This window comes from Mus caroli, unplaced genomic scaffold (genome assembly GCF_978045245.1).
Source record: "Mus caroli unplaced genomic scaffold, Mus_caroli_1 scaffold_7, whole genome shotgun sequence".
Classification (NCBI taxonomy): Eukaryota; Metazoa; Chordata; class Mammalia; order Rodentia; family Muridae; genus Mus; species Mus caroli.
In genome coordinates, this window is record NW_028227262.1 from 1,191,986 (window position 1) to 1,212,910 (window position 20,925).

The window sequence follows — 20,925 nt, forward strand, 5'->3', positions numbered from 1 at the left end:
TGTCCCATCATAGAGAGAATGCTATTTACATTTCTCTCTCCTGTTTTGTGCATAGAAGGGAGTAAAAACCCTTTGATCTAATCCTGGTGATGAACACTTGACATCTGTCACTTACCTGGTCCTTGCTACCATGCTGTTCTCTCATTTCTGTGGTATAGTATCCTGTTTTCTAACTGTACATCTATGGGTTGTACCAAGAAATCCGGCTTCCCACTCCATCCATATATGTTAGTAATGTGTGTTATTTTCTTAGACATATTCACTTGAACATCCTCCTATCTACTAAATCTATCCTTATGTAACTGTTTTAAATGATTGTTTTAGTGTTCATTCATTTTGAACCATATTGTATCATAATTTGCATACTGTAATTTAAGTTTTGAGTTGATATTTTTGGATTCTTTTCCATTTAAACAATATTTTAAGAGATTTATTTAAAAATGTGTATGTCTCTGAGTTTCTGTGCACACATTTGTGTGCGTTCTCAAGGAAGTTTGGAGAAGGCACAGGATCTCCTGGGGCTGCAGTTACAGAGGGTTCTGAGCTTTCTGATGTGGGTTCACATCCTCCAGCTGAACAGCAGGACTGAGCCATATCTCTAGCCATCTTCCATCTTTTTTTTTTTAATATTTATTTATTATATGTAAGTACACTGTAGCTGTCTTCAGACACTCCAGAAGAGGGTGCCAGATCTCGTTACGGATAGTTGTGAGCCACCATGTGGTTGCTGGGATTTGAACTCTGGACCTTCGGAAGAGCAGTCGGGTGCTCTTACCCACTGAGCCATCTCACCAGCCCCACCATCTTCCATCTTAACAGTTTCAAATAGTTGCATGCTGAGTGCTCTTGCAGAAATCCTTGCTCAGAACACCTTGTTCTACGTCAGATACTTCTTCAACAGGGACAGTTCCATAGCAATCCATGTGTTGATAAGGAAATTCCCAACTTGCTTTGCAGGAGTCTGGATCAGGGCTGTGCAGGGCAGTGCTTCCCCACAACGGCTTCCCCCTTCTTCCTGCTTCTCAGTTTGTTTCTGGGGACCTGTGCTATGCTGGTGAAGGAGACAGGCGTCACCGTGTTTGGAGTGTGCTTGGTTTATGATCTCTTCTCTCCCTCCCACAAGCAGGACAAGTTGTAAGTCATTTCCAACCTTTGGTGTCGTATTAGTTACTTTACTTTTTATAATAAACCTGACAAATTAACTTGAAGGAGGGAGGGTTCATTCTGCTTCATGGTTCTAAGAGTGCCACATCTGGAATGGAAAGCAGCTGTATTAACTGTTTGTATGAGTTGTGTGCTGCTGAGGGAATCTTGACTCACAAGGAAAATCGTATTATGAATGGTAAGCATTAACAGCTTGTTTTGAGTTTCCAAGCTCTGATGGCTGTTACCCATGAGTGAGCTCTGTGAACTTGAAGCCTGTCTGCTTGCTCTAGTCCTCGGATCTAAGAGCATTAGAGGTTGGCTGTAGCCAGTCATGACCATCCACGTACACTCACTCGCTCACAGGTCATGTAGTTTTCCAGTTAAAGAGATAGCTTATTGAGTGCCCCCCTTTTCTCTTAAGCTATAAAGGTGCACTTGTTTTGCTGTGTGGATTGTGGTGCTAAGACTGACTGGGGAATATTAGAAGGTCAAGCGTGTAGAATTTTCTTCCCCAATCAAATCCACTGTTCTTTGTAGTTTTACATGTAGTCATTAAGGGGAAAAAAATGACAACTGCTGATACAGCTGTGGATCCAAGGAAGAACTTGTGTACTTCTGGTGGAAAAACAAATTAATCCAGACATGTGGAAATCAGTATGGATGTTCCTCAGAAAACTGAAGATAGGTCTATCATATGACCTAGCTACAGCGTTTCTAGATATTTATCCGAAAGACTCCAAGTCAGCATTCCACAGAGACGTGCATGTGAATCTTTATTGTAGTACTAGTTACAACAGCTAGGTATGGAGTCAACCTAGGTGTCTATCAGCAGAGGACTGTATAAAGTAGATGTATTTATATGCAGTGGAATTCAGTCATAAAGAAGAAAGAAATGGTATCTTTTGTAGGAAAATGGATGTAACCGGAGATCATCATACATGGTAAATTAAATCAGAAAGACATTTATCACATTTTTCTTCTCATTTGTGGGTTATGTAGTTGCATATATGTGTGTGAATGCACATAAGACATTTAAGGGAGGATGTCCTGGGGATGAAGGGGAGAAAATGGAGAGGAAAGGGAAGGTTAGAGGGTCGGGTGGGGTGGGGAATAGGGTTAAAATATATCATGTACTTACATGCAAATATCCTCATGAAACGCAGCAGCATGTGCAGTGAGTATGTGCCAGTAAAAATAAACTGAAAAGGAAAACCTTGTAATGCAGTTCTGCTTTTGAAAATAGATAGTTGTAAATAGCAGAAATGGGGGCTTGGAGATTTGAGACAACATGCTTTCAGGGATCTTGGCTAGGAAGGTAAGGATGGCTGCTTCTTGTTGCAGCCTTGCCATTTAGTCTGACTTGTTGTTTCCTCAATTCTGTGAATGATTTAGGAGCAATGGGGCGGTCTGTCAGCACAGCTCTGGGCAGCCAGGGAGCCCCCAGCCTTCCTCTCAGCAAGCCCACCCCCACCGTGAGAACAGAAAGCAGCGCTTCCCACACAAAGACTCCTGGGGAGGCTGCCATTCACCATTGCCACCAGAGCCCAAGAGCAGTGGATTCCCCATGTCGCCGAGAGCAATGTGGTCTCTGATGAGGTATGAGGCTGGGTTCTTCACCATATTCCTTGGGTCATGCATTGCATATAGCATCTGCAGAGCTACAGTGTTGAATCAGTTCTTTGAGACAACCTTCCCTTCCTCAAAGGTCTTGGCTATGGGTTGGGGACTTTCAAGGTAGACTGGGAAGTTAGTGTGGATTGACTGTGAACATCTTGAGGGTGGAAACTTGCTCTGTGTTGCTGGCAGTTGATTCCAAGTTCATAACGCAGTCTTTTGCTGGTAGTTATTTGAATGTTTGTGAGATGAATAAGTGAGTGGGCCATAAGAACGGGTTGGAATCAACCATGGGAAAATTTTTCAGAACTGGAAATGACATAATAGGGAAAAATATGTTAAATAGAAGAATATTAAGCATTTTTTCATTTTTATTTTAAATTATGTGTGTGGGGTGCAGGCCCACATTGTGTGCAGGTGAACTATATAGAGGAGAGATGAAAGATACTAGAGCAAGAGGCATAAAGAGAAAAACCCCTGCAGGTGGCACACTCATATCCTCTGACTGACTCTCTAAAGACAGCATCTGATTATTTGTATACCCACTTCTATATAAGTGTTCCCACCACAGCGGATGCCAAACTGTGGCATGACATCACTGGGCACGGAGTAACTGATGCCTGTCACTCTGCAGTTTCCACCAGACAGATGAAACAGACACTTGGCATCTCATGAGCCAAGTTCACTGTGTCATCTAACTAGGAAATGCCCAGAGTAGAAACATTTTTTTTTTTGAAATTTGTTTAAGTTTAGCTAGCTTGATCTTTAATGATGGCTGGCTTTAAAACAGTTAGTCAACTACTATTCCAATTCACCATTAGCTCTTTGAACACCAAGGAAGCAGGTTCATTGTGAAACCGGAACAAACTTGTTTGGGTCGTCTATCTGGTGTTTACTGGGCAGGGAGGAGAGATTTACACATCCTGTTTACTGAGGAGGGAAGGGTGTGATGGATGTGGAGTGTGTTTAAGTGTAAATTTATTATTAAAATTTGGTTTTGAAAACTCTGCTTATTCTTTTGTCAGATGTGATTAGGTAAGGGCATTGAGTTCAGAGAGGCGATGGCATCTTGCTTTGTAAGATCCCTGGCTCTGCAGACAGAACGTTAAATCACAGTTCCTTTGCTTACTCTCTGTTAGCCTAAAAGTAGCATGCCAGATTGTCTATCAGTACCAAAGGGGTTTGTACTGCACGTCAAGAACAAGAGAATTGGCAACTGGAGTTCTTCCGCTGTGTGGCAGATCCCACACTCTAATTCTTGTCCTGTTAACATTAACTGTCAACTTGATAACAGCCTAGAGTCAACCTAGAATGGAAGACTCAGCTGAGGAATTGCGCAGATCAGATTGGCCCGTAGTGTGCGTGCATGTGTGCGTGCGTGTGTGTCTGTGTGTGTGTGTGGGGGGGGGATTGTTTTAATTATTGATGTAGGAGGACCCAGCCTAGTGTGAGTAGGATCATTGCCTACTGCCTGGTCGGGGCTGAATAAGAAAGATAGCTGAGCATAAGCCTTTGAGGAAGCCAATATTCAGCAGAGTTCCTACATGGTCTGCTAAAGTCCTTGCCCTGACTTGAAGTAGAAACCAAATAAACCATTTCTTCCCCCAAGTTTCTTTTGGTTAGAATGTTTTATTGTAGCAACAAAATGAGCCTCGCATAGTTCTGCACTGTGGATACCGTGTCATGATCCTGTGGGCCTCTGAACACCATAGTGCAGTGTGAGTGGTGAGCGTGTATAGGTAGCAGAGAGGGAGAGTATGGGGGAGTTTTCTGTTTCTGTTTAACTGCTAGTAAACCTGACAAAAGTTGAACCAAGAATTGTCATATAAAGTGTTGTTTTCAAAAGTTTCCTAAGTCAGGGAAAAATACAAACACAGGAGGAAAGCCTACTGGAGGATATTGATTTATCAGCTTGTCTTTGTCTGTGATTGTCATATGGGTCAAAGTATATTGGGAGATGGAGAGCTGAGGGCCTATGCCCTGGAGTAAGACCACAGTTGACTGGTAGAACTATTTACTGAATCACTGTATGTGAAATGCTTCATATGTTAACAGACCTCCACTATCTTAAAGATATAAAACACACACACACATGCACACACAGGCATGCTTTGCACACCTTTCCTTTCATGTTAGGAAGCTCAGAGAGTACTATATAAAGTGCATCCTTGTTCTTCACGTATATACTCCATTGATTCCATAGACCACAGTGGTCACGGTAGGCACTGTGCACTATGTTTCTTGTACACATCCTCTGCACCTCCCCTTTTCCATGGCACACCATCCTGCCATCATGACCCACCCCGCTCCTCTGTGCATGCGAGGTATAATTTTTTTTTGTGCCAAGAACATAAGAAATCAATGAGCACATTTGGCAGGCGAGAATTCTACCACTGAACCACCCATGCCCTCAATGAGCATATTTGAAACTATATTAAAAATGTATATTTATTACTTTATTTGTTTTGTATGTGTGTGTGTGGGGGGGTGGCCATGCCACTGAGTATAGAGGTAGAGTACAACTTGTGGAAGTCTGTTCTCTCCTTCCATGTGGGTCTTGTGGATTGAACTCAAGTGGTCAGCCCAGGTAACAACTGCCACAACCTACTATGCCACCTCACTGGCCCTGAATTATTTACCACCAGACAGCTTTAAACCTGTTCATGTCTAGGGTGCTGTCATTTGGGCCATTTGGATACCCTTTTCAAATCTTAGTCCTTCATGGCTTGCTCGTTTCTCTTTAGGACGTTTTCCGGACCCTGTACTCTTTGGTGATTGGGCCTCAGGATTGCTGGTAAATTACAGTTCTGGACAAGTGCAGGCATTTGTCCTCTTATGGAGAAGGACATGATTTACTAGGAAAGTTGATTGAGTGCTGGCGTTTGCCTTAGGACTGAAGGAAAAGCTGAAAGATTTATACCTTTATTTACATTTTTGTTGTTATTGGAGAGTCTCCTTATATAGCAAAGTCTGGCTTGAGACTCATGACACAGTCCAGGCTGTCCTTGAACTTGAGAAGTCAGGTTGCTTTAACCTAAATCTCCCATCTAAAGCCACATCTTGTTTATGGAACAAACATTTTCTGCCTGTAAACTATTGGACAGATCAAGGGGTTCCTTCATCCTTGCTGGGGAGTGATCTGTTGTAAAATGCCTTGGGGCTGAGAGTTCTTTGTGACCAGAGCCTATTCTCAGTCACCTGCTTAAGTGAAGGACTCTTATTTACCCTCACATGCATGGTGATCTGTAGTTTTCTTGAGTGGACTAAGACACTTCTGATTTAGCCCCCAGAGTGCTACAATTATAGGCATGCACCCCATCCCCACACAGCAAGACATGTGCTATAAAATAATTTTAAAAAATAAATTAAAATCTTATTTTAAAATACCCTGATGGTATCAGGGTTGCAAGGTGCATTTAGCATGATTTGTGTATTTGGAGACAGTGTGAAATTAAAGTTTTTAGTGACTTTAGTTTCTCTCAAATATGGAATTTATTAGAACAACCATTTTCTTCTGTAGATGGAGAAGATGAACACAGGGTTTTTTTTTTTTTCTTTTTCCCCTCTTACTATTTCCTATCCATGAACTGAGAGTCGGTAGGAAGAGCAAGCAGGCCCAGTATGCAGTATAGCAGAAAGTATCTGACATGTTCTCCCAGAGCTGGTTGACTTCCTGTTCCATCTTGGGCTGAGCCCAGTGCACAGTGAATGGGTTCAACAGAGCCTTGGCTGGCCTTAGAGGAGCCTCAGCACTGGAAAGCTTCTACCTCACACACATCAGGCACTCAGGAGGCAACACCCCTTTAATTTATGGGAGCAGTTGGTGCTTTTGAAGGGGCTGGCAGTCCTGCTTTGTTCTGCTCTGCCTGATTGGCTTCTGTATCCTCTGTGAATTGCAGTCATAGGCTGATCAGATCCTTTCCTTTTTAGCATAGAGCCATCAAGCTAGGAGTCTGCTTCCAAGTGGAGACACGGAGACATATGTTGAAGGAGAGAGCCACCGGGTACAGGCATTTCTGGTTGGCACTCAAACCTGTCACCATCACAGCAGGCTCTTGGAAGGGGTCTCAGGTTGTCTAGTTTTCTAGCAGCTCAACAGACACCATCTGGGTATCCAGTGTCTGGCTCCTATGGTTTAGAACATTGTAGCTGTGACTTTAAGACCACCAACCTGCTCTCTCTCCTTTTGCTGAACTTGGAGAGAGATCTTTGGGTGTTGCTGGCTGTTTTCTGCTATCTCTCTGCTCCTTTGTTCTCTGGCTGATTTTCCCCTCTTTTTTTTTTTTTTTTTTTTTTCAGTGTAGCCCCTGGCATGATTGTATTAAAAAGCAGTATTAGTTCATCATAATAATACTAGCACTCAGGGGGATATATAAATGTTCTTCTATGAGATATTCTTCTGTGCCAGGTCATAAATCATTGTGGTTTCAGACATTTCTTTGGGATTTGAGTTTGTTGCTTTAACAGTTTCCTGGCATGTGTTTTGATCAGGTGTCATGAGTTGCATAATATCAAATGTTGCCGACTCTCAAATCAAGGCACATCTTGCTTTGAGACATCTCAATGCAAGGCACATTGAAAAGGGACAAAAATTCTTGATATGTGTGGAAGGTCAGTTTATCTAATGAAAGGAGGATAGAATTGTGAAAATGCAAATGATTTGAAAATTCAGTTACAATGGGGGATAATCGATAGAACCATTATTTCATTATGATCAATATCATGGGCACTACAGTAGTACCTGTGGGTGGCCAACATCCACAAGACAAGCGTTAATTACATCTTGGAGCTGTAATCCTTACCAAAGGCTGTGAGGTAAGCAATGGACTCTCAGAACAGTGCACTAGGGTCTGAGTGTCTGGTTTACCAGGTATGTGAGTAGTTGGAATGGCTTCAGCTCTGTTTCCTCCTGTGTACTTGCCTCCTGGGGTCAGGGTGGGAAGCATATGAGTTAATATGAAATGAGCTTAGTTAGGGTAACTTTTCATTGTGATTTTTCACAAGTGTTAAGATCACACACACACACGTGTAGACATGTGCATGTTATATTATGAGAAGACTAGTGTGAGAAGAGTGTTTGGAGCCCTTTTGCATTTGTAACCATCACTTTCTCTTTGCAGTGTTTATGAAGGGAAGTTGTTTAGTCTTGGTTTGACTTATTTATAGCGCTTGGCAACTTCTTTTTTTATGAGCTTACAATATGCTAGAAGGAAATAGAACATGAAAGACAAACACTTCCATAGCCGTGGTGGGAAGCTGTCCACGTTTAGCAGAAGAGTAGACCGTCTGTGGTTGTAGTCCATTGACTGATGTGAGCTGTCCTCTTTAGAGTTTCAAACATTGTTGTTGTTTTTCACTTCTGAGACTATTGACTTAAAAAAAAATTATGTAGCTAAGGCTAGCCTTGGATTCCTGAACCTCTTGATTCAGTCTTCTGAGTTCTGGAGTCACAAGCATTACGATGTCCAGCTTAATTAATAATTTTGATACATTGAGAGTTATGGCTGAATAAAATGTTACAATAACAAACAAAAATGGAAATGCAGTAACAAAGACTTGATGTGTGAGGGCTTTTAAATAGATGACCCAATAACCTTAGGGAGGTGTGCTTTATGGTATTGGATTTATAAATGTTTCATGTTGTTCATATTGCTCAAACCACAGTCATCATTCTCTCTATAAGCTGGGGATATATACTGATTTTGAAATCACCCCAAGCTATTGACTTTGCAGATTTGCTTTTAGTGATTTAGCCTACATAAGTATTGCTAAACTGTTTAAAGGAACATATGTATTGATTTTAGGGGATGATGGCAATTAATATAGCATAATTGAAAAAAAAGTTGAAACAGCCAGCCAGGGTTCTACGGAAAGAAGGACTAATGTTTGTATTAACTGGTATTTTGGTTCTTGAGTGGTGCAGAATGTGTTGTTACAAACAGTTAAACATTTATAATAAATATTTTTTATACTTTATATTTTGTTCTAAGTGATGGAATATAGCTTTCAAATGGAAATCTTCAATACATGAAGAGAAAAGTCTTGATTGGAAAAGATGATCTTGCTTGGATAGAGAGGGGATGGGGTAGGGTGTGTGTGTGTGTGTGTGTGTGTGTGTGTGTGTGTGTGTGTGTGTAGGAGACTGGGGTTTCCTTAGTCAGCTGCCCCCTCTACTCTGCTGTGGAGCCATGACTAGTGTAAACCTTTCAGGACACCCAGAGGGGGTGCCTGTATCCAGACATTCACAAGTGACAGCAGTGGGTGGCTCAGAACACAATGTCTGGAATGTGAACCCTCTTGACTGCCTTGTCTGAGTTGTTATGAAAGTCAGGAACAATGTGGGCCAAGAGGAGTATTTGGATAGTGTTTTGTTTTGCCTTTTGTTCTTGGAAGAACTAGTTATTTCCAGATCTTCCTTGAGCTGTAGATAAGAAAGGAGAGGCGGTGTGTACTTCCCACTGGCTTCCAAGTGCATGGTGTCTCTTGGGACAGTTGCTGTGCTCTCTGGATCTAGGTCTTATCTCTTTCCTCCACACCCACACCGCATTCCTCCTTTCTCTCCTTCTCTTCCTTCCTCCCTTTTTAGTTCTTTCTTTTTCTCTTTCTCAGTTTCATCTCCTCTTTTCTTTTCTCTTTTTTTCCCCAACCCCTTTAACTTTTTTTCTTTTGAGACAGAGTCTCACTCTGTAGTCCAGGTCTTTTTTTGCTGTAGGTTCCTGAGCGATGCCATTACAAGTATGAGACACCACATCTGGTTCCATTCTAATTTTTAATTTACTTAATTAACTGTGCACATGTGCCCCACAGTCTACATGTGGTAGGTAAAGGACAGCTTGTGGGAGTCTGCTTACCCTACCATATCTGTTCTGTGTTCTGTATTGATTTTTCTCACACTGAAAAGATACAGGGAGGCTGGGGTAGGATGGACTGTGTGGTATTTCCTCTTGAATATGCTTCCTTGGATCTCTCTCAAAGCTTCTGGGTCACTTTTCCTCAGCTTTTTAATTACCACCCTCTACTCACTTTAATACTCGAAATTGAACCAGGAGGCTGATCCAGGCTGAGTCCCACATTGGCTCTCGGGAACACTGGCACAGAGTGCAAGGGAACATTCTGTTATGCTTGGTTTGTCATCTTTCCCCCCTCATTTCCTTTTCTATTCTAGACTCGTATACTGCCCCAGTCAATGTATTGATGGAAAATGCCCACATTAAAAAGATGAACTTCTAAAAAAAAAAAAAGATGAACTTCTAAATATTAAATGTACTGCTTCCAGCCCTCCTAGATGTCCTCAAATCATCTGTCATCTGTCAGATTACTGACTCACTGAAATAATGCACATTTATTCTATGTGCACAGCCTACTCATCTGAAGGATCATTTCCTGGAAGGATTCACATGGGGTTGACACAGTGACCACCAGGTCAATGCATATACTTATTTGGTTTTGCCTTACTAGAACTTCCTGGTATTTCCTTTATTTGTTTATTTAAATATATAGTTTTACTTTCCACTCTTTGGTACACTTATTATCTATTATTTTTTATTTTGTGAGTATATGTGTGGGGTGTACACTATAGCACTCACTCATGTGAAGTCAGACTACAACTGTAGAAAGACTAGTTTTCTTTCATCATGTGGGTTCTGGGACTTGAATTCAGGTTATCAAGCTTGGCAGCAAACTCCCTTATTCCCCGAAGCTGTTTTGTCATCCTTCCCTTCTTTAAAGACTGATGATGTTGTTGTTGTTTGAGTATTGCATTCTATTCTCATTCTGTTTTTTATAGCCTCTCTCTTAGTTCATGTCCTGATTCATTCTGAATAGGTAGAGTGGTTAGCCCAGCCTAGGCTAGCTCTAAGAGATCATGTAAATAAAAGGATGATATCCCTACCAGTGGGAAACACAAGGACAGAATTAGAGAGTACACCAAAGAGGTCACCTTGCATCTGGGAAAGTCTGGCTCTAGCTGAGTCTGTTATGGTGACACAGAGAGCTGGTGGGGAGGGGGCTGGTTTCTCCAGGTCCAAAGCACAGTGTGGGCAGTTCTGAACAGAGGCAGTGGGGTCTGCTGGAGGAAGCTGGAGTGATGGTCAGGGTGCATGCTGGGTAGTGTGCTGTGTGGGCTTGTCTGAATTAGATTTCTCTGCGGGAAACCTTGAACACAAGTCTTTCAGTTTTCAGAATTACCTAATGATAGTTCTAGACTTTTTGAAACTGTTACTGAGTTTTGTGTAGCTGTGAAGGCTTAATATTTTCTATTAAGGTTGTGTCAAATGTACATAGGTATATATAGCAACTATAATGCATGTTTATATGTATTTTATTTACATAAAAGAATCCTTTGTCCAGATAAGGATTCTTAAACTCGCTGGGTAGCCTAGGCTAGCACCAAAGTCGCAGTGATTCTCTTGCCTCAGGCTCTGTAAATTATGTGTGTTCATTCTGAGAGTTTTGTATTTTTGCAGCATGTTTGTTTTGAGAGAAGTTGACAGGAACCTCAAGAGAACAGTTTTCTCCTGGCCCTCAGTGGTTAGTTTTAAAAGTCACCTTGTCAGACCTAGAATTGCCTGACAAGAAAGCCTTCATTGTGGAATTGCCTCTGGACATGTCTGTAGGGGGTTATCTTGATTTTTATTTTATTGATGTAGGAAGACCCAACTCACTGTGGGCAGCACATTCCAGGACAGGGAGCCCCGAACTACATCAGACAGGAAAAAGCTAGACACAACCAGTTAGCGGGCAGTCCTGGCACTTCCATTTCCCACTGCTTTTGACTGGAGCTGCTCCTAGTCCCTGCCTTGACATCCCTTCAGTGATGGATAGGGATTGTACGCCCAATAGTCCCTTTCTTTCTCTGTGTTGTTCTTTGTCAGAATATCGATCACAACAACAGGGACAGGATGTCACTTGTCACCTGTTCATTGACTTAAGTCCTGTCAATTCACAACTGTCTTCCAAAGAGCATGGGCACAGAAACTTGTGGGCTGCTAACCCCCTCCTGTTCTTTGTGTAGCTTATCATCGTGGTTTCTGGTTTCTGCTAAAAACCCTTATTTCTTCTTATGATAATTGTGTCTGGGCAGCTGTTATATGTCGGAGCAGATAATTACTTTCCTAAGTGGCAGAGGAAGCTGCAGATGTCTTTTTCTGGTTTGATTGATCAGAAGCTCTGTGGTCCAATATTGACTGGGTATTCCACGGTGGTGGAGGAAGTGCTCCAATGTCTAATGGCAGCTGCTACCTACTGGGAGCTCTCTGTGCCCAAGACTGATCTGGCTGAGATCAAGTCAGACTCTGACTGTTAGAACTTGAGGGTGATGCAGGTGAGTGGTCATAAGGAAAGAGTATGCTGTCCTGAAGGGACCCATGGATGGACTTCCTCACAAAAGTCTCTCTAGAGCTTTCTTCCTGACTCACATGGAGTGGTGGAGAGCCACAGCATGTGTATGGAGCCCAGAGACATACAAAGTGATTTAAATGAGATCGCTCATTTAGTAGCAGTAAAAATTGCGTTAGCTGATTTCTAGAGTTCTTCAAGAGGATGGCTAAGTGATTATTACAGATGGCATGTCTTATGTGAGGAGTTTAGCAGAAACCCTTGGCACTGCTCCTTATCTGAAGATGCCCAGCTTCTTCCACAGTTGGAGTCAGCAGAGGTCAGAGCACAGTTTAATACCTCTACTGTCCAATGTCCTGAGGGTTTTGATTTGTTATCCATTGTCTTCCTGTCATTGTAGATAAAAGGGAACCAGTAGGTCATGTCTGTCACTTGGCTTGACCCCTGCACTGACCGTCACCAAGCCCTTGGGATACAGGCCTTCTCGACACTGTCCTTAAATGAAAGGCAGAGCTTCATGCCAGACTCTTCATGTGGTTGCGTCACTTATAACATCTGTGCCTAGTTTTCTTACTTTGATAGATTAACATTCAGATGACCAGGCTTCTCACTGCTACTGAATCTCAGACCTAATCTCTTGTATGACTCCAGGATCCATGTCCCTAAGTGAGCTTGCCCTTTGTTCCACTGTTGTTATATGTAAACCAGGAAGATCCTAGGGCCCAGAGACTATGTAACTTCACTGCAGTACACAGCTGGAAACTGGATGATCTTGGATTTGAACCCACAACTGTTTGCTTACCTGTCCAGGCTTCTTCAGACTATAGAAGTTAAACCCCATGTATTGTTTCTCTGCAAAGATTTATGAACAACTTCTAGAAATGCCCACCATGGGGAAAGCAGATATTTACTGTGGGTATTGATCTACTGCCAGGATTTGGCTGCTTTGAGGCCTAAACTGTGGACCTGTAAGAAGCAGTCGTATTTTCATTAGGTGTCAATGTGCCTGGCTCAAGGTGAGTGGGTGAGACTTGAGACCCTTCACCATAAAGCAAAGTATTAGGTGGGATGTATTACATTATTGAAAGCTCTTCTGGACAGAGTGAGATGGCCATTCAGGGACACATGACCTTCTAGCATAAAGCTCAGCCTGGCCTGTTCTTCCTTCTGAGCTTAATGCTAGAAGGTCATGCTGCCCTGCTGTGGAATATCTCAGGAGTGTCATTTTCTAGTGATGGGTGTGGGGCTCAGTGCTGTCTCCCTGTGGAACTGGAAGTTTTCCATGTGGACACAAACCATGCCTCTTGTCACTGTGCTACATCATTTGTTTTTAAAGGTCTTGGAAATGAGAAAAGCTGTTGTTCCATCTCTGTTTAAGAAATTTAAAATACTGAAACTATGAGAAACAGCACCATAGACTTCTGTGTTCCTATTTCATCATATTTTCTCCATCTTTTTCTAAGGAATGAATTAGCACTGGACAGGAAGGGTCTGCCTCGCCAGCGTTGTTCTTGGTCCCTTCTCAGCTCCTTAGGGTGGGGACTGAGTGAGGTTTCTGTAAGAGGGTGCCAGAACCACTTCCTCCCTGTCAGCAAAGCTTCACCCTCTGGTTAATTTGGTTCTACAGCAGATCTCTGCATCAGAAATGGATCAGAGATGTGTGTGGCTGGGAGACAAGCATCTTCCTAGGGATTTTAAGGTTTCATCCAGTTCTCATCTAGTCCTTTGGGTTATGAAGGGCCTGATGGACAACTTTCTTTGAATCTTCAGTAACCTAGAGAGATCCAACTTTGGGCAACTGTAAATGACACAAGGCTGTGTCATTTACACACAGACTTATCTTTGTCTCTCCTACTTCAGGTCACCTCATGCACTCATGCACTCATGCACCTGCTGTAGGGTGGCTGCCAATGTGGTTCTCCTTACATTTGAGTGTCAAAACCACTGGAGCCAGCAGTGACTTTCAGCTGGTCTCACCCATCTTACCAGAGTTCTGATATGAGCAGTCCAGTCAGCTTTTTCCACGTCTGCTGATGCGGTTCCTGTACCTTTGTTGGCATTCATTAAACACCTCCAGCTGGATGATAAGGTCATAGTTTTCTTATTGGATATGATATTAAATTCCAAAATAGAGTCCTTCCTAGACTGCATGTGTGTGTGTGTGTGCATGTACATACTCTCTCTGTCTCTCTCTGTTTCTGTCTCCCCGCTCCCCCCCCCCCTCACACACACACACAGAGTTTTAAGAATTCTTCACAGATGGAACTCATGGGATCCTTACATGACTTTTCTGGTGCTTTGGTGATCTGAATAGTACAGACTCCATTCCATCATGGAGACCCAGGAAGAATAGCAATGTTCCCTGAAGACAATCCTCCAATAGATTCCAGAGCAGGACCCTGCCTTTCTCTGCTCTGCAAACTTGAGGCTGCTTCTGCTGGGAAGTTTTACAGCTTCCTGAAGCATCCCTCATCAGTATAAGGATGGATCTCTGAGTGGTTGTCATAAGTGGAGTCTCTGCTGACCCAGAGCGCCTTCACTCTGAGGCTGAATGAAAACATGTTTGTAATATGACTCAGTGTTTGCAACTCTTAGATATTTTTAGCCTGGAAGAAGCTGGCACTTATAATGGAAGCCAAACACTGTCAGAAAGCAAGCTCCAAACAAAAACAAGAACAACAGCAACAAGAACAAGCTTATTCAAAAGATCCACAGATTGTGGGACAGCCCCAGAGCCCCAAGGCAAGGCTCCCCTTCATTACAAAGAACTTGTTTCTCCGGGAAATGCTTTCTGACTTGACTTCTGTTCTGCAAAGCAAAAGAAGAAAACAAAAGCTCCACATTAGGAAGACTAAAGAGGAACTTAAAAACCATGACCCATAACCACCCTGTATCAAAGGCTTTAGAAAGTGTGGTATATATGTTTGTGTGTACATGACTATTATATAGCACATGCATGTGCCTGAGAGTGCACATCTGCAGAGGCCAGAAGTCAACCATGGTGCCATTCTTCAAGAGATGTCACATTGTTTATCAAGTAACTCAATTAGGCTTGGGTGGCTCGCTGGAGAGCCCCAGAGATCCTCCTGTCTCTGCCCCCTCAGTGCTGGGATTATAAGTCTGCCACCATGCCTGGCTTTTATATGTAGATTCTGGAGTTTGAAACTCAGGTCCCCTTGCTTGCACCACAGCTGCTTCACCAACTGAACTGTCTCCCTGGCCAAAGGTGGTATGTTCTGAAAGTCTTCTCCTGGGTAGTTTCACAGCTATGTGGATAGTTCGTCAGTGACAGCTTATAGAACTTCCAGTGAAACCTGTGACCACCAGGCTTATTTGTACAGACTAACCATCTGTGCACTACAGCAGCTCAGAGGATAGGCCAAGTGTCAGAAATACAGAAAGAAGGATGGCCTGGGTCAAAGGCAGAGGTTAGGGGTCATCCATATGGGATTGCATCTCCTAAAGCCTGCTGGAAAGAATCAGAGCATGTATCTATTCTACTCTTCAGGCTAGTAAAGGCATGTCATCTCTTAGAGAGAGACTAACACAGTGGGGTGTTCCAGCAGAAATAAACAGTCTCTGTGGATATCATATTTGTGTTTTCCTGGAGGTTAACAGAAATATAGAAATTTACAGAGACAAAAAGCACTATTGAATTAGGATTATTGTGTAATTAGAGTACATAGGCTCATATGTATATAGTTTGTGCATTTTCATGGGTGTGCATATTAGTCAGTGTACATGTGTGCATATGGAGGCCAGAGGTCAACCTCAGCTGGTTTTCCTCAGGTGCTGACATATTGGTTTGATACGAGACAGTCTTTCTCTGGCCTGGGACTTGTCAAGAATGTTTGGCTAGCTGTCAGTGAGCTCCAGGGATCCTCCTGTCTCTGCCGTCCCAGCTCTGAGATTAAAAGCATAGAACAGCATAATTGACTCTGTAGGGGGACTGAACTCAGGCACTCATGCATGAACAGCAAGCACCTTAATGACTGAGCCACCAGACTTATAGTTTAATGAACGACCTTTGTGGGCTTATCGAAAGAGTAGATGCTACGACATGGTTTTCAGGACACTTTCTATCCTGGAACATGGACCAGTGTGCTGTGAAGGCACAGAGGTTTGTGCATTCAGAGCAGAAACAAGCCATTCTCCCAAGCAAGTGTTAGGTGTAAGTCTTCAAAGGAAAAGAAGTAAGCAACTCCATTGTGTTAATGTACTATGGAAACTGTTGCAAGGGGAAAAAAGCCTTGGGTTGTCAAAATGAAGGGCGGAAAGTTCCCAGAGAGAACCGTGCAGCACGCACAGCAGTGTTGAGTGGGTAAAGCAAGTGTAGCATGCTGAGTTCAGAATTATTGATGGCACAGAAACTGAGAGGGACGAGGAGAATCGGAAAGAGGCTCAATATAAAGTCACGATCACTGTGGGGCATAAAGCTATCCCGATTGCCAATTGTGTCAAGTTGCATCTAGAAGGAGGAGTTGGTGGGATGGACCACCTGATGGAAATTATTAGAATGATTTTGGGAGAAGACATGTTGTGTAGAGTAACGAGGACTCAGCCACACAGTGTGGCCTCCCCATGCCATAGGAATAGCTGGCTCAGTTTGTGCTAAGCCTTGTGATGAGAGGTTTGTAGCCTAATGCTTCAATACCTGTTTGAGATAGATTCAGTAGTGAGGGCATCAAGCTAGGAAACAGTAAGGGCCATGGTTAGGATAGGGTTGACTCTTGCTCTACAGAGCCTTTGTGTGCATGCATGCAAGAGTGTGTGCACACTCACACCCATGGATGGTTTGTCTTCAGGCTCAGCTTTTACCCTTGTGTCCCTGTTCCTACATGCTGTGAGAGTTTGCACCAGCCCAGTGGCTGCCCACTGAAATATGCCCACATTCCTGATATCCTGGTTTTCTTTTCTCATCTGCCTTGGTACCAGCATCTTAGCCACTCTTAATAATCCACATCGAAAGACACTCTTTAAACCTGCCCACCCCCATCTTGGCATTAGAAATAGACCCCACAGATGTGACTGGAGAGCTTGGTAGATAAGATCTTTGCCACTGAGCCACAGCCCTACCCTGTGAATGCTTTTGCCTAAGCACCAACACAGTTCAATTTCCCTTCCTTCTAAGGGGCATCATGACTGGTCCTTGCCTGCCATGAGCTTATAGCCTGTAATATGTTTACCCTTTGCAGAAAGATTTTGATGTCTTTAGTGTATTCCTTAATGGCATGCTGTTTACATCATTTACATTTTTATATTCAATTGATTGACCCCAGGAAGGGAATATTCTAATCAAAAGGTGTAATCACAGTCCATATCTGGGTTTATGGAATTGCAATAAAGTTGCCCAAATGTTGTAACAGAGAAAAAGGAAAGTGCACAAGAAAATAATAGTTAAGGAAAAAGATAGAGTAAGAGAAAGAGTATTGTGGAACCATATGGGGTGTGAACATTTTGGAAGAATTGGATCACTTGGGTCAGAAATCTTTAATCCTATAACGGAGGCTAACTACAGAGACAACATGCTATACAGAGAGCAGGCTATACCTCAGTGTGGATATAGAGCAGGCTGTACCTCACTGTAGATACAGATCAGCATTCCTTTTCCTTCTTAGCATTTAAAGGCAGCTGATGTGTGCATATATTTTACATATTGATTTTATTTGTTCAGCTGTCTTCTTTCAAGTAAATGAGAGGGAAAATAATGTTAAATTCGGAAACTTTTCGACATTTTCTTATGTAGTAGTATTTGTATAAGCAGGAGCTGTCCCTACACATTTTATTATTTCATTTAATTTTATTTCAAGAGCATAACTTTTATTGAGTACTGCTTTTCTTTTAGGCTGCTTTGATAAGACTTTATTCATCCCCCCACCCCCACCCCCGTTTTTTGCCATATTAATATCTCTTAGAGTAAGAACCAGACCACACTGAGAGAACATTGCTGCCCAAAATAGTTTTTTTTTAATATATTACAACTAACTGGGAACGATTTCCACCAAATTCCAATTTGTGATGTTCCTCAAGAATATGTGCTGGTGTTTGGGCTAGAGAGATGGCTTAGTGGTTAGGAGTATTGGCTGTTCTTCCAGAGGATCCAAAGGATGGCTCACTAAGGTCTATAACTCCTATTCCAGGAGATCTGATGCCCTCTTCTGGCCTCTAAGGGCATAGCACACATGTGGTACACAAACATATACAGAGGTAAATACCCGTATTACCCATATATGTAAATAAAAATTATTTTTAAAAAATGCATGGTGTCAGCCTCCAAACACTGACACCATTGCATACACCAGCAAGATTTTGCTGAAAGGACCCTGATATAGCTGTCTCTTGTGAGGCTATGCTGGGGCCTGGCAAACACATAAGTGGATGCTCACAGTCAGCTATTGGATGGAACACAGGGCCCCCCAATGGAGGAGCTAGAGAAAGTACCCAAGGAGCTAAAGGGGTCTGCAGTCCTATAGGTGGAACAACAATATGAACTCACCAGTACCCCCAGAGCTCATGTCTCTAGCTGTATATGTAGCAGAAGATGGCTTAGTTGGCCATCATTGGGAAGAGAGGCCCCTTGGTCTTGCAAAGTTTATATACCCCAGTACAGGGGAATGCCAGGGCCAAGAAGTGGGAGTGGGTGGGTAAGGGGGGGGTCTGGGGGACTTTGGGGATAGCATTTGAAATGTAAATGAAGAAAATACCTAATTAAAAAATAAATTAAAAAAGAAATGTAAATAAAGAAAATATCTAATTTTTAAAAATGTGTGGTGTTTGCACCTGTTAGTGTTAACAAGATGAGCCTCTCCATGAAGCAAGGGTTCCCATGCTTGGTATCCACAAATACTAACAGAAATGTTGACACCATGAGGCTGCCCCTCTTGTGTAAACAAGAAGTAAATATAACTTCTGACTGTGGCCTCTCCCCTTTCTTATACCAAGTAGATTAGTAGTAAGTTAACTATTAACATTTGGAAACTGAGAAAGATTATTACTAGATTTAATGAGTTTTATTCTCATCAGAAATAGCTGGGAAAAAAAGAGCAGGTAGATATGGGTCCTTTGTTGGCATAGGGAAATAAATGAGTTTTATTATTGCTAATATCATAGTCTCTAGTACATGTAGCAGAGGTGTCTGCTGTGCTGTCCCTTCTCAGAGGTGATTAAGAAGGTATAATCTTTGCACGCTTGAGGGAAATCTAATTGGGGGAGGCAGGGGTGCAAGAAAGAATCAAATGTTCTGGTTTCAAGGCATGGGTGATATTTAGATTCTATATTAGGTATATCTTCACATCTTAAGCAGAACTGGAGGACTGACTCTGGAAGCTACAAGATTGGAGATTTAGGAGACTCATACTAATAATTCATCTAGCTCAATTCATCTGCCTCCTATTGAGTGTGTGTGTGTGTGTGTGTGTGTGTGTGTGTGTGTGTGTGTGTGTGTGCGTGTGTTATTTCTATGGAGGCACACAGTGGTTTGATCTGATAGAAAAGTTGCAAACCTTACCTTTTTGAATTCTAAATCTTACTTTTCCAGGTAAAATCTTTCCAAAGTCCTTATTTTATTACCCAAAAATGAGTACTTTATATTGGAATCCACAATGTGCTATTTCTGCTGTGTCTTTCTTCCAGACCAGGAGTTGTATGGCTCATCCCTTTCCCACCCCTCTTCGTCAGCCTGTTAACTGGATACACACCAGCTGGTTTTTGCTGCACTGAGGCAATCTCTGTGGATCTAGGATTGAAGCATAATTTTATTGAGAAAAATAAATTGCATTTAGACCCACAGAAGGACTCAGATGTGTGCCAAGCACATTAAGTCTAGGATATGAGTTCTGTATTGCATACACGTCTTCATTTCTAGTGTCCCCACTTCTCATATGTGTGGAGAGCTTCCTTAAGGAATTCAGTAATAGGAGACATTGTCACCAGACAGTGCTGGTGCATTCAAATTAGGCACTTGGGGAGGATAGTTGTGAACTGTTTACCGGGACCAGGGCCAACACCTCAGGCCAGTGACAATGGCAGAGCTGGCATTTCTACCAGTGGGAGGAAAAGGTCCTGCAGGAAGCTATCTTGAGGCTGAGGCAAGAGGGTGTGGGCTTTTCAAGCCATCTGGGTTTCATAAGGAGATCATGCCCTTCCAACTTCCACCCCAAAACAACAGCAATAGTGGAAACCATCAAAAAGCCTGCTGAGGTAACTTTGCTGAAGGAAAGACAGGCAGAGTTCTGGAACATACCTATGTCCCATCTACGAGTAAGCCAAGGGCAGAGTGTGTCCCTGTGGGTGTGCATTTGCTGGGTTGGTAGAGCTAGAACTGGTGTAAAGTAGATCTCTGCAGACCTTCACATTTGTGGGCTTGTTCCAGGGACTGTACTTACAAGTAGTACCCAGTTCAAGTGTCCTGAGATGGTACAGGAGTGGCTCCCCTGATATGGTTCCTGAGTGATGGCTGACACGTATGGCTCATCCCGGTCTGCAAACACTGGACTCCTCCTAACTCTACACTCCTGCCCTGTCCATATCATAAATGTCCTGTTCAACACTGTCCAGCAGACACTACTGAAGCAAGCTGGCCTGCCCCTGCCAGACCCCCTCCTCCCCATGTTCTAGGCTTGGATGCCTATCCTAAGTGTGGCCTTGCTGCCAGTTGCTCCTTTCCATGAACATCTGGCAACTGTTTCTTTTGTCCTTTGGTTCTCATGCCTTGTCATAGCTGAGCAGGCCACTGGGTCCAGAAGCAAAGCCTGGCACTCAAAGGGACACACATTGTCATTTATTTTATACTTTGGAATTTCAACCCTGAGCTGTAATTGTCTTGTGAAG

The 20,925-nt window shown here is 42.8% G+C and overlaps 1 protein-coding gene across 5 annotated transcripts in view; it reads left to right on the forward strand.

The window, feature by feature from the left end:
• Tmtc1 (transmembrane O-mannosyltransferase targeting cadherins 1) overlaps positions 1-20,925 on the forward strand; it is a 348,737-nt gene that overhangs the window by 144,452 nt on the left and 183,360 nt on the right. For 4 of the 5 annotated variants that reach the window (XM_029478417.2, XM_029478419.2, XM_021165345.3 and 1 more), the window contains 2 exons: positions 958-1,134; positions 2,539-2,742. The exons of the other annotated variant lie outside the window; for it this stretch is intronic. In XM_029478417.2, the coding sequence (XP_029334277.1) occupies positions 958-1,134; positions 2,539-2,742 (381 nt within the window). The remainder of the gene's footprint in view (positions 1-957; positions 1,135-2,538; positions 2,743-20,925) is intronic. 5 annotated transcript variants of the gene reach the window in all.